Source organism: Pholis gunnellus (genome assembly GCF_910591455.1).
Source record: "Pholis gunnellus genome assembly, chromosome: 14".
In the NCBI taxonomy this organism is placed as follows: Eukaryota; Metazoa; Chordata; class Actinopteri; order Perciformes; family Pholidae; genus Pholis; species Pholis gunnellus.
This window is the reverse complement of record NC_136541.1, coordinates 19,267,397-19,281,564: the sequence shown is the minus strand read 5'-3', so window position 1 is coordinate 19,281,564 and position 14,168 is coordinate 19,267,397. Positions and strand designations below refer to the sequence as shown.

Below are 14,168 nucleotides of genomic sequence, written 5' to 3'. Positions count from 1 at the left end.
GGGGGCGTGGATGTTGAGTGTAGGAGGGGGATTGAGACCGCCACGTCCGGCTCGTCGTTTCTTTTAACACATTTCAGGGCCAAGTTTAGCCGGCTCAGCTCTTGATTCGAGACTTCTAAGAAGATTTGTGTAACATAAATTCCTCCCAGGTCTATTTTAAGATTCTCTCCTGTGCCTTGAAACCAGTGATATATATATATATATATATATATATATATATATATATATATATATATATATATATATATATATATATATATATATATATATATATATATATATATATATATATATATATATACTGTACATAACCATCCAAGGAATCATGCTGGAGCACGATGGCGATTGAAAACTAAAGATGTGTCCGTCTGTCTGTCCTCTCCAGCCCGTATAGGAAAGATGAAGAGGAGGAAGCCTGAGGATGGGGGCCAGGTATGTCCGCTGTGCAGCGCCCCATTGGCTGGGAGCGAGGAGGAGATGAGTAGACATGTGGAACAATGCCTGATCCAGGTAGTACAACCCTGGGCCTCCTTAACCCCCGGTCGGACAGCCTGTCAACCCTTCTCTTCCTGTAGACGCTGACCAGTCACCTCTTTACTTTACTTCCACTACATTAGATTGGATACCAGCCTATAGCGACTGTAGCTCCTCTAGATGTTGACCACCTCTTAACGCGGCGGTACTGCAGACACGTCATATGGGAACAACTGTCTGAGAGACCATTAAGAAAACGCACCGTCCATACATTGTGCCACCGCAAAGCTGCCGTGAGCTTTGTCTGGAAGTAGAAGGCTGCAGTTCATCCCATATGACGGGGTCGCCTCTTATTCATCGGCATGCAGCTCGTGTTTCGAGCACAACCGTTCCATCTTTAGCTCCCAGAGACGAGGGCCAGTTTCTTCCCGTCACCTCCTCACTGGGTTTCGTAGTTGTCAGACCAGGTCCTTCTTCTTTTCTGTAGACGCTCCATCCTAGAGTAGACCGAAGGCAATGAATCACCACTAACCGCCACCACTCCTCCTGTATCTCTCCTCACTCACTGCTGTCCGTCACACTAGCTGTAGAGACACTAACCCCTCTTCTCCAGCAGCACGCTTGAGGCGTTCCAGAGCCGTACCGCGCCACACCAGCTGTGTTTTCATTGCATATTCGTAGCCAGCCTTGCACCCAGATGTTCCTCTCCCGCTTGCAACCAGGGCCTGAAGCGCCGTTCTTCCTGTTCTGTGATCAGCGACAAAGTGGTCAGAAGATTCTCTGTTTTGCCGTTTATCTAAACTAGAGTAACTTCCTTCTGTAACTTTGAAGTAAAATACATTGAAAGTATTTCTGGTCTTTGGCCAAATAACTGACTTTTTGTCAGAAGCCAGATGTGCTCTCTAAATATCGGCACAAACATGGCGCAAACATGTCACAAACATGGCGCGTACAGGAACAAAAAGGTTAAACAGCACAAGCTTGATGCACAACAGAAGAAGAAGAAAAGCCTGTAGTTCAGTGCAGTGTGCACACCTCACACTCTGTACGCGTGATCTCGACATGCAGGCTCTTCATGTTTGTGTCCTTCTGATATTTGCCCACAACACTGGGTCCTCATCACAGCTGGTCATGGTTCAGTACGGGGAAAGCGTGCTGTGGAGATCAGGCCTATCTTCCACCACACCACTATTCTGAAACAGTAAAGTCATGTTTGTGAAGTTTTCGCTGTGATTAACGTGTGTGTGTGTGTGTGTATGTGTGTGTGTCAGCGTGAGGGAGCGCTAGGTGACGACGACTCTGCGGACATGGATGGAGAGAATGGGCGGGGCTTTGAGGAGTACGAGTGGGCGGGGCAGAAGAGGATCAGAGCGACGGCTCTGCTGGAGGGAGGCTTCAGAGGTACGAACCCACACACACACACACACACACACACACACACACACACACCCACACCCCTCATCTCACGGCGCTGGGTCTTTATGTCACATCCGCTTTGCGTCCAGAGGCAGGTTGTGCACAGTCGCCTGCTCGTTAGATGGCCGACAGAGTCAGCGGTACGCAGACAGGGTCAGCCCAGTTCGTCCGTCTCCTCCTCCGCTCCTCTGCTCATCCATCATCCCCTCTGTTCCCGTCCAGCATTGAGCACTGTTAGCTCCGTGGGACCGCCGCTGAACGTGACCAGGGAGACCGTAAATGATGCCAGTGGTCCGGCCGCAGCGTCGGTTCGCCCGGGGTCAGCTCAGCTTGGCCCCCCCCCCCCACACACACACACACACACACACACACACACACACACACAGACACACACACACACACACACACACACACAACCCTCTTAGCTAGGGGAAGGAAAACACATTTAGCTGGGCAATTGACCCGCTGGTCACCACCGCCTGTGAGTGTGTGCGCCCAGAAATGCAATTATAGAAGTGGATGGGAGAGCTGGTCACTGGGGAGCATGGCTGCTCTGTGACACGTCTCACCTACAGTGGTCGCTCTCTGTCACCGGCTCTTCTTGGTCCTGTTTTTATTTTGTCCAACTTGGATTGTTGTGATGTTTTAACTATTGTTCCTTGAGCTTAGCTTATTTAAATTTCTCAAAAAAAGGGTGTCCAGACAAATATAACGGCAACGATTAAACGCCGTACATGTGTCATCTCACACCCTCCAAATATTAGATGTGAATTTAGTTGAGCTGATTTTTATCCAAACATTAGCTGCTAATTTGTACCTCTTAATCAGATGTCTGCTTCTTGTAGTTTATGTGAGATCTGAGCAAACTCAGTGGGTGTAAAATGTCATTGAAGTAATGGAAGAATAGATGACAGTAATCTGATGTCCCTACACTTGAGTTTATGTGATTTCTTTGATCATTAGTCTAATATTCTATAGTCGGTAAAGTTGCTTCTTGAAATAAATAAAGAACACACTCAGTAAAAACATAACACGGTTGGCTCAGTCTTTGTAGGAACGTTTCCTTCTAAGTCCGAACAAAACCTTCTGTTTACCGTAATGTCTGAACACACACGGTGCACACAACGGCCTCCCTGCGTGGAGCTCGGTCGGCTCGGGTGTGTTAAGAGACAGAAAGATGGAGGCCGACCACCGAGAGGCGCACCGGTGGAGGTAAAGAGCCGTCGTCATCTCTTAAGATCCCTTTGAAACCCTCTGGTCTCGGCCTCGGCTTTCATCCGTCCCCCTCCCCGCTTCTCTCCCTGTTCGATCCGTTGTTAAACACACACATGCTGAGCCTCACCTCCCTCCCTCCCTGTGAGCCGGAGAGAGCGGAGACAAGACAGATCAATGTTGAAATCCTAACTAAACCGCGCCAAAGAGCGGCTCGTTGGGGAGCCACCTCCCGCCCATCCGTGCGTCCATCCGTCCATCTCCACGATGCTCCCTCCTTCCGCCCATCTTCTCTTTCACGTCGTTAAAACGAGCAGACACAGGACCCTTCTGCCGCGCTCTAATAGGGCACCTTGTGATGTGACACAGATAACCGAGGTGGCCTGGGGAGAGCGACTTGAAACGCTCACACACACACACACACTCGACAAAAGGCTCAGAAGGTGGATTTTGTCTTGAAAGCTCCTCAGTGGTTCTAACAGTCGCCGCTGAATCCTGCAGGCTCTCGAGAGCCAGCGGCCTGCCAGACGGATATAGAGATGTTGCAGTGGGGGGGGGGGGTCTCCTCAGCTGGCAGGATGAAGAGAGGGCCTATCCCTCTGTGAAGTGCCACCATCCTTCCCTCCCTTTGAGAGCGAGAGGAAGAAAGGCAGAGGGAACGGGGTCCTTTCAAGGGAGGGGGAGGGAGGGGGAGAGAGGGAGGGGGGAAAAAATCGAACAAGATCAGTTTATGATTCAACTCTGTGTGAGGAAAGACTTCCCTGTGTCTCGCACCGGCTTAGCCGGGTTGAAAGGACCCGCAGCACAGACAGAGAGCTTTCTTTATCTCTCTAGTGGACCGTCTGTCTGTCTGAGTCCAAAGCTTCAACTTTGCAGGATACATTAGAAAGTCTGTATTTAACGGGGGAATTGCTTTTATTACAAGTTTTCATCTTAAACTCATGTCTTATGATGGGATGGTTTGAGCTTTTTCTTTTTTTTCTTATACTCTAGCGCCAATATGAGACCTGAGTTTCTGAACTGATTCCAAAAAGATTGTTTTTTGTCACATTTCACTTTTTGATATTTAACCTATATATGTTTTTGTTCAAAATCATTTTTTTCATTTATCAGAAGTAGTCAAAGTTCTCACAGAACAAGCCAGAAAAACACTTTGCCCGAGTGAAATAGTCTAAATTTGGCAAAATGTAATGAAGCCAGTGAAAGACTGTTTAATTACAGTACAATTACAATACTTCAAATGTCCATAGAATGTTCCCAGAGACTGCGGAGGTAGTAATAGACTGCGAAATAGTGTTTATTTTTGTTATTTTTGTCCAATAAATGATTTTAAAAAGCAGCAAATCCTCACATCCACAACATATCTGCCATTCTTGTATCATTTATGACTAAAGCCATTAATCCATCCTCCAAATCTCAGCTCTTGACCTGGCAAGTACAGTGTTACTACCACTATGAATATTTGGCCAAAACAACGAATTCCATTTAAATGTAACGCGCTCTATTTATCTGCATCATGTTCCGATTTGTTTCTCAAGTGTTTACACCGAGCATGGAGCAGCATAGTCGATCCGTCTGTCGGGCCACAGACGGATGGAGAGGCGGACAGATCCCGAGGTTTGATACCGGGCCGTCCTGAGAGACAGAGGAGGAGAAGAGGGGGATTATTGCGGGTCTAGATGGCCCAGGGAGGGATTGAGAAGAGGAGAAATCTGTGCTTTGTAAATGGACTTCAAAGATGGCCGGCTCATATCTTTGTGCCTGTCCCCCCCCCCCCCCCCCCTCCTTCCATCTCCTCCCTGACCTGTAAATGGCAGAAAGATAGCGCGATGGCCTTTGACTCCCCACCTCTCTGCCTCTCAGAGGGTCCCGATAATTGCCACGGCAACGCAGGATGTTGCCGAGGTGGGTCGATTTGGTTACCAGTCAGCCTGACGAGTCCTCCGATCCCGACCCGCCTCCTCGGATCTGTACCCGGTGGTGTCGCTGCGCTGACATGTATGTAGATTGGTCGTCTCCGGCGTTGCTGTCGCGAAGCGTGTAACTAGTTAGCGTGCTAAGAGTCAATGCTATTGAGGAGACGGTTATGATAATGAGACACACCGGGTTGGCCCTGTAGGAGTCGCCATGTGTGTCTATTGATCACGCCTGTCTGGCAGAATAGAGGACTAGTACAGGGGGGAGAGAGAGAGAGAGAGATAAAAGAGTGGGAAGGGGATATGTTGGGGTAATGTGAAAGAATAAAGGTAAGAAAGAGAGCGATGACACAAAAGAAGGAAAGAAAGGTGAGGAACGGATAGGAGGAGAGGTGAAGGAAGGAAAAAAGGACGGGGGGGTCGGTGCATAATGTGAGTGAAAGGCAGTTAGAGTGGGGCTGACCTTTCCCTGGCCAGATTAGATTGGCCTGCCAAGACTGCTTAGAGGGACAGATAGAAGCACTGGGACACACACACACACACACACACACACACACACACACACACACACACACACACACACACACACACACACACACACACACATATGCTCACAGTTAAAACACCTCAGACATGAACAGCGTGAACACGTGCAGAACCTCCACCGTGTCCGGTCGACATGCTCACGGGCTGGAGAGCAACTAGCTCTTACCTTTAGCTACAGGATGCTGTAAGAAGTCTTTATGTATTCACGTCTTCGTCATAACCCGTGTCTTATGATGGGAGGATTCAAGGTTTCTTTTTTTAAATGCTAGCAGAAATATAAGACCTGAGTTTTTGTGCTGATTCCAAAAATATATGTTTTTTAATATTTTTCTTTTAAGATATTTAAATGTGTTTATGTGTCAGTGAAAAAAAAGAAATCCTCCAACTTCTTAAGAACCAAAGTTGCTGCGTCTTGCTTGACAGCCACCTGCTGATCAGAGTGATGGTGATTAGCACCAAAGTTAGCAACAACTCCAGCTCTAGCTCACTTAAGGTGGGCTGACCTTTTTAAGGTGGACCGGCGCTATTGTCCTTTAAGTGACGAGGCGCTCCTCTGAGTTTTGCTCGGATAATTGCTTGTCGTTGCGGTTCACACAGACGCGCGTCTACTGCTGTAGTTCCAGAGACATTTCTGTCCGACCCAGGGGCATTCTGGGTAGCGGACGGCTCAAGCTTTTGTCATAGGAATAGAAGCCGGCGGGTTGCTAGATTTACACTGCGTCGCCATTGTTCCCCATATGTTCCCCTCTGCCGCTGGGACCGAATAAAAGTTAAACGGTCCTTTTTTATGTGATCACTGAAAACCATGGGCCTGTTGTAAAAACAGCTTAGCATTTGGCGGCGTTCACATTCCCTCTCATCCCTCCTCGTTTTTATTCTTTTCTACAGTGAGAGTGAAATGAATTACACAGTTAAGGAGGATGAGATGTTTAAACTCCCAGAAGGTCCTCGGAGACGAACCCTAGCGGCTGCTCTGACAGTGCAGCGAGACACTGCAGTGCACCGGGACCGACTGTTATAGGAAGTCAAGTATCGAGACTCAACACACACATACTGGGACAGGGGGTTAAATTAGATGGCTGTCAACTCTGCAGAGCTTGTATCTGGTCACACACACACACACACACACACTTGTCACATGCGCACTAGTCCAGCTGAGAGCTTGTAGAAATTGGGATAGGTGTAAATAAGATGGCTGTCAGGCCTGTCACTGGTAGACACACACAGACACATTCACAGTCACATCTCAAGTGAAACACACACACCTCCAAGTGATCAGATAGTAAGTAACATACACACACACACACACACACACCTTGCCTACCTAGACAGACACGCTGTAAGTGACAGGTAGACAGACTCATGCGTGCACACACACACACACACACACACCTTCAAGGGGCTGGAGGGTCTAAGTGACATAGGGAGAGACAGTCTCAAACAAACACTGAAGAGACGCCCTCTAAGTGACGGACACACACACACTCACTCACACACACAGCCGGCTCGGTGGCTAAGTGGAGCTGAAGGGAGCAGTCAGGCAGCGGTAAGGGTTTGTCTGAGCGTTCATCACTGGGTTTATAGAAGTGCCACTCACACACTCACACACACACTCTCCCTCTCTTTCTCTCAGAGATTGACGGCTGTGGTGTCATTCTTCATCAGTTCACCCCCGCGTCTAAACGCCGTCTCTCTGACCAAATATTTTTCTGCCTCCATCCGGAGATCCGTAATTGGTCTGGAAAAAGTTTTAACAGAACTAAATTCAAGATCTCCCAAGTTTGTCTCAAAATCGGTTAATAGAGGTCTTAAGAGGTCTTCTTCTTATTTCCCGTCTTTTGCATTTTTTCTTTTATATTTTTTACACTAGCTTATCTTTTTACTTATTTTGCTGGATGTGAAACATTAGACCCTCGATACCGTTTTTTACTATGACATTTATGACATTTGCAGTAAAGCAAAACAAAAGGCAGAATTGCTCAGTTGTACCGGAATCTGTGACCTGCAAGCTGTGATGTTTCTGTTCTTTTCACGTCGCGTTGGCTCACCTGAATGAAATGATGAGTGATGAAGCCAGTGGTTGCTGTGCGATTTATTCGTGAAACCAATTCCAAAGCGGGCCCAGATCACAAGAGCACGATTTTAAAATATTTGAGAATGCGATGCGGCGCTCTACACGTAACACCCAAACCCCTCTTATCCCTACTGTCCTACTAAAGTGGAAGAAGAAAAAGAAAAAAAAACATGCTGAAAATTCTCCTCGTCCTTATTTCCACAGGAACAGGTTTCGCCACGTGTAGCATCAAGGAGAGCGCGGCAGAGAGCGACGCCGACCTGGACGTGGACGGAGACGACACCCTGGAGTACGGCAAGGCCCAGTACACGGAGGCCGACATCATCCCGTGCTCCGGAGCCGGGGAGGACCAGGGCGAGGCCCGGGAGAGGGAGGCGCTACGGGGAGCCGTGCTCAAGTAGGAGGCCTCGACCAGCTGCACCGTCACAACTAGCAGAATAGTGATTTTTAACTGAAGCGCTGTAAGCGAAACGAAATGCGCTCATACCAACGTTTGTGTCTCTGTGTTGCAGCGGTGGGATGCCCTCCAACAGAATAACACCCGAGTTCTCCAAATGGGCCAGCGACGGTAAGATTCTCCCAAAATGCATCTATAGGATTTTTGTTCTTCATATAAAGTATACCTAGTCACGCACATGAATAGAAAAGTCACCAAGAATGATGTCACTGTCCAGCATTGACCACGCCCCCCCCTCCCCTCCCTGTTTGTGTGTTTACAGAGATGCCTTCAACGAGCAACGGCGAAAGCAGCAAGACGGACCCCATTACCCCTTCATCGTCCTCGTCCTCGTCCTCCTCCTGCGCCCCACGCACCTGTAAAAACAGCGAGATCGAAAAGTAGGTTATGCTTATATATGGGCACACACACACACACACATTATGATGTAGTAGTAAAAGGTGAGACAGAAAACGGCACGTTTCCCATCGCTGTATCAGACGGATTACACTCTCGTGGTGATTCCAGAGGGCCATAAATGATGCATTTTGTGTGGATAATGTTTTTGCCATGTAGGAAGGGGGGGGGAGGTCTCTTCAGCTATTGATTTTGTTTTTCTTCTGCAGCTGTGTTCCTTCAGAGCACAGAGCTGCCTCAGAGTCATTAATGGGGACGTAGACACAAGCAGACGAGTTTGAACACACATGCAAATGTTTGTGTCACGCTGGTACACGTACACAGGGTTTCCAAGCATCACACACACGTGGCGCTCGTACAGGCAGTATTTCAGATGTTGTGTTTTTTTTGCTATTGTTTGATTATATCTCCACTCCAAATAATACAATTAATACACACACACACATGGAGAAAAAAATGTTTTCTCTGTTGTTATAAACTATGAATACTGAATTTGGGGAGATCGTTTTAGATTTTTTTATTTTGTGCTTTTGAACAATTACAAATAAAAGATGGCCGTCCTAATAACACAGCCAACTAGAAATATGAGATTGCATACTTTCTCTGCACTTCAATCAACTCTAGGAATTCAATTAAAGACTATTTGTTTTCCAGTAGAGCAGAAAGACTCCTCCTGAATTAAGATTTTCCAAGTAGACTCAGTTTTTACTGAGAAATAAATAGCGTGCCTCCAGATCATGACTTCAGTAATACCAACCTTGTGCACAGAGCGTCCCTCCTGATTGGCTGCTGACTAGCGTCTGGTTAGATACCAGAACCTCTATCTGATAGAGGTTCAGCAGACTGGAGCAGAGGGCTTTCAAGCTGCAAACAGAGCGCTTCATTCTATACATCTGCGTTATTGTTTAGTTTTGCTATTAAGTTATTTTGAGACATGACTGGGCTTGTGACAGTTTGTTGTCCCTTTGAAATCATCCATTTAGGAAGCAGCCCTAGCAGAAATACTCCATCAATCTTAAGTTCTTGAAAGGATGCCATGTTGACTTGTGCACATGTGGCTGCAGCTGGAGCTCACAAGCACACACACACAGCCCTATTCATTAGAACACCTTGTGTGTGTGTGAAAGGCCAGCGCTCTGTAATCCATTCATTTCCATCTCCTCATCCATATTCTGCCACAAGTAAACAATCTCACACACACACACACACACACACACACACACACACACCCTGTCCCCTGCATGGGTAATAGAGGTCAGCTCATTGCGAGAGAGTAATGTCGGTGGGCAAGCGAGCAAAGAGAAAGGGGGATTTGGTTGATTGGTTGCTTCTGCATGTCTGGCATATTCTCCTGTTCTTTGACCCCTCCCATGCGATTGCACTCTCTCTCACACACATACACACACACACACACACTGAGCTGGGGTCAGTCTTGTCAGTTGCCTTCCATCCCACGCCCTATTTCTTAAAGTGATTTCCTTTGTCCACCTGAAGTGCCGTTAAGAATACCCCCTAAAAATCATCACTCTCATTTCATTTTCGTAACCTTTCCTTCTTCAGTCATTCCCCCAGGCAGATTGTTAAAGGGATAGTTGGGATTTGTTGTAGCGGGGTTGTACGGGGCACTTACAGCTGTCTGCACGCTCCCAGTTTGGAGAAACGGGAGCGAACACGACAGCCCTCTCAGACGGGGACACGAGGGCCCATATCTATGCTCTAAGCCACCAGACTTCACTGACACAAACGGTCATTTTAGCGAGCAGGAGAGGGGAGTCGCTGGTCTACCGCTGCCTCAATTGGTTCATTTGTTTGTGTGATTGTGTGACTTTGATCTTTTAAAAGGGTTAGTTTGGATTCACCAAAATCACCCAATGAAAGAAACAAGCTAACCGATGGAGGCAGCGGTAGACCAGCAACTTCCCAAATAATTGCTGTTTTTGGCAATGGAGTTGGGAAGCTTTGAAGTGAGGATAGCTGCAAATAATGATTTTAGCTCCTCGTTGTAAAGGGCTGTCTGATGGCAAGATAAAGCCGTGTAAATGTTCTAAATATAGCGCACACTTAAACGGCCTCCACGCTGAGTACAGCCGTGGCCGGAGACATGTAGTTTTGTGGGTTGTGTCCGTTTGTACCTCCGTCCTTGATCCGTTTAACGTGGTGCCTCAGGAACGCCTGGAGGGAATTCTTCAAATTTGGCACAAACGTCCTCTTGGACTGCAGGATGAATTGAATAGGACAAAATGATGAAGTGATCTTGGTACTGATCCGTACTGTCCCTTTAAGTTATAAATGATGGAGTGCTCTGTGCATAGTTTTTCCTCTTATTGGAAACCTCACTTCACGCTCAAAGCTCTAAAATGTAAAAAATAATTTAAAAACATAACCAACTTTTGTGGCAATATGCATGTTTGTAGCTTTATATAAGTATTATACATGTTTCACCCCCCAGTCACCTCTGGGAAGATAAATGCTTCATTTAAATGAATCAATCAGCGCTCAGTTTGTGTGTGTGTGTGTTCCCCATATTAAATATCAGCAGAAGGGAGGACTGGTGAATAAGCAGAGCAGCTTGAAGCGTATCGATCACACACAGTGCTGCGATGTGTGTGCGTGTGCGTGTGCGTGTGCGTGTGCGTGTGCGTGTGCGTGCGTGCGTGCGTGCGTGCGTGCGTGCGTGCGCCGAGCACGGGGAAGCATTCGATAAGTTGTTGTCTGTGAGGAGATCGTCCTTGTTTTTACTTTGTGTCTGAAGGGAAGAGATGTCGGCAGGTCCGTGTGTCTGACGGTGCTGATCGACTCACACACACACACAGTTGTTATATTACTGACGTCAGTCATGGAAAGGTGCCTCTTTCTCTGTTTACACAGCAGAGCTGCAAAGGACAGTTGTATCCGTCATCAGTGAGTCCAGGTTTCTCTTCAGAGCCGTCGCTTACTGCAGCTGAAGACGCTGTTATTTCATATTAGATATATGTTGGGGACTATTTTCAGGACATAAACTAAATCGAAACTATCTTAAATGCAAACAATTCGCGAACAAAACTTGACGTTATGACTTTGTTCCGGCCAAATCGAAGGCGTGCGTGTTGTTGCACGTATGTTCCAGCTGAGGCCTCACCCGGAGCAGAACATGCCCTTAATCTAAGCATCCATTTAAAGGCAGCCAACGAGATGCTGAATGATTGCAATGGAACAAGCAGTCAGCTGGCTGGAACAATTCCCTGCCTCACTCCTCCCCGCTCGCTGTAAATGCACGTATTTGTGGAGCTTCTGTGCCCCTCCGTCCCCAAATGAAAATGAGATTTGTCTCCTTTCGTTACATTGATACTGTGTGTGTGTGTGTGTGTGTGTGTGTGTGTGTGTGTGTGTGTGTGTGTGTGTGTGTGTGTGTGTGTGTGTGTGTGTGTGTGTGTGTGTGTGTGTGTGTGTGTGTGTGTGTGTGCATGGCTTCGCTTCGCACAGGGCAGCGTTAGTGAAATCTCTCTCTCTGTCTCTGATCCCAGATGGGTAATGATCTGGTCGCCTCCCGGGGCGTCCTCATTCCCTTGCTCATTCCCCCGCAAGATAAATGAGCTCTCGCGCACGCACGCACACACACACACACACACACACACACACACACACACGTGCGACGCCTGAGACGCTCTTTCCCCTCCAAGATAAATGGCCCCTCCAATGCCGCCAATGCGATTGCTGCCAAATTTGGTGCTCCAGCTGGAACAATGCGGAGAGATTTCCATGTGGTTTCTGCAAATAATTGAATCTGTCCTCAATTTAGAAGTGATGAAGCTAGATTTCTGTCCTCCACATATGCACACACACACACACACACACACACACACACACACACACACAGCCCAGTCGCTCTTTATTGTCATCGCTAAGCCACATCTCTCTCTTTCTCTTTCCCCATTTCTCTTTTCTTCTCATCCTTTGTCTCAATTTTTCTCAGGCACATACAAAAGCCCCCTCCTCCTCCTCCTCCTCCTCTCCCCTTACCTTTTGCCATCTGAGACCAACACACACACACAGAGATCGGGCTGAGGCTGGGGAAATCAATAGTGACTTAAATGTTTTATCATGGTGTGTCAGTGTAGTTAAGGCCTCGGTTAACAGGGCGCAGAAGAGAATGATGCTCTAAAGGGATTTACCGCCGCTTTCTTCACAACACCTGCGCGTGAGAGATTTATTCCCCTACCTGGTGAATGAAAATGTTTGCCGGGATATTGTGTTTTTCTTAGAATTAATTCTTACGTAATTTCATCATTTGCCACGTGCCCGTGTCGAGAGAGAGAGGGGGAGAGAGAGAGAGAGAGAGAGAGAGAGAGAGGCTGAGTGAGGCCAAAATCTAGGTAGACAGTAGATTAAGACACGGGGCTGATTGAGATGGATGGCGGAGGTCCTCTGCTACACACAGACACACACACACACTAATGAAATGAGCAATAGCACCACACACGTCGGGGACAGAGCGCTAAATAGAGGGGAGGCCCGGCCATCTATCTGTCTCTGTCAGGCTCCCCCGCTCGCTCGTCGCCACAGGGCCGAGTGGGGATGGAAACGCGCTGCAATTTCACTTCCTTTCACTCGCATAAATGCACACGCCATTCAAAAAAAAAACCTCAAAAAAACCTGCGGGCCTGTAACTCAGTCGTTGCAGCGCGTTGCGTGAGTTGTATTTCAGTATTGGTGCCGCTGGTTTTACGAGGTCTTCAGATCAAGGCCACGGCTTCGGTTGAGACCTACCGAGGCAGAGCCTCGTCCCACAGTGCAAACAGATGTGCAGTAAATATCTCTAATGGGGGGGGGGGGGCGGCCAAATACACTCAACAGAGAGTCCAAGACATTAGTTATTACGTGTAGTTGTACGTTCTTCCATCTTGTTCCAGATCCTATGGAAGCCCTGAGAGGAGAGTGAGATTTTTTTTTGGTGTGATCCATTTTCTGAATCTGAACTTAATTGTTTTCTCTCCTGTGACTTAAGATCAGGTGAATAAAGGTTTTGCCAGAATAAGTTATTTTTAAAGTTTTGGCTGGTGTGTTTGTTGTTGTAGTACTCATATCGGCCACAAGAGGCCTAAGTGCACCACTAAGCCATGCAATACTGAAGGCCTGTGTGCACATAGCGCCTTCTTCTGGTGTAAAAGCAGCCGCTGGATAGCATCGTGGTATGATAGACGAGCATCGCTCCTGTGCTTTTTATTATCCATCTGGGCTCCTATATATTTGTTTTACATCATTTTTTCACCATGAGCATCAAGCGGAGGAACGTCTGCTTCGTACTTCGTATAGATGAGCTCGTCATCCGCCGATCTGCTCCGAAATAAAGGACTTTTTCATCCTTTAAAGTCTGATTTAGTTGTTCCTAACTTAAGCTAAGGACACATTGTGAGAGCCATCAACCGTAACACACCGTGAGACTCGCACCGTTTGCTTATGAGCCCATTAATTTTTTTGTTTTACATCGCTGTATCACCACCAACATCTGCATTCACACAACCTTGCAAACCCGGACCAGGTCCAGATCTGTGTGCGGTTCACACGTGTTAAAACAGCGTAAATAACTCGAGTCTCCCTCTGGGACCTGCACTCACGGGAAGTTGCTGCCACGACAGCTTAGACGGACGATTCTCATGCCTGACATTTTAAGGTCGTGACCCAAATGAAACGTTAGCTT

General features: G+C 47.4%; 1 protein-coding gene across 3 annotated transcripts in view; it reads left to right on the top strand.

The window, feature by feature from the left end:
• Positions 1-14,168, top strand: part of rnf220a (ring finger protein 220a) — a gene marked incomplete at its 5' end in the record, with an annotated part of 145,692 nt that overhangs the window by 121,510 nt on the left and 10,014 nt on the right. For 2 of the 3 annotated variants that reach the window (XM_079173574.1, XM_079173572.1), the window contains 5 exons: positions 386-510; positions 1,746-1,875; positions 7,843-8,035; positions 8,151-8,206; positions 8,358-8,475. In XM_079173574.1, the coding sequence (XP_079029700.1) occupies positions 386-510; positions 1,746-1,875; positions 7,843-8,035; positions 8,151-8,206; positions 8,358-8,475 (622 nt within the window). The remainder of the gene's footprint in view (positions 1-385; positions 511-1,745; positions 1,876-7,842; positions 8,036-8,150; positions 8,207-8,357; positions 8,476-14,168) is intronic. The other variant, XM_079173573.1, reaches the window with a different exon arrangement.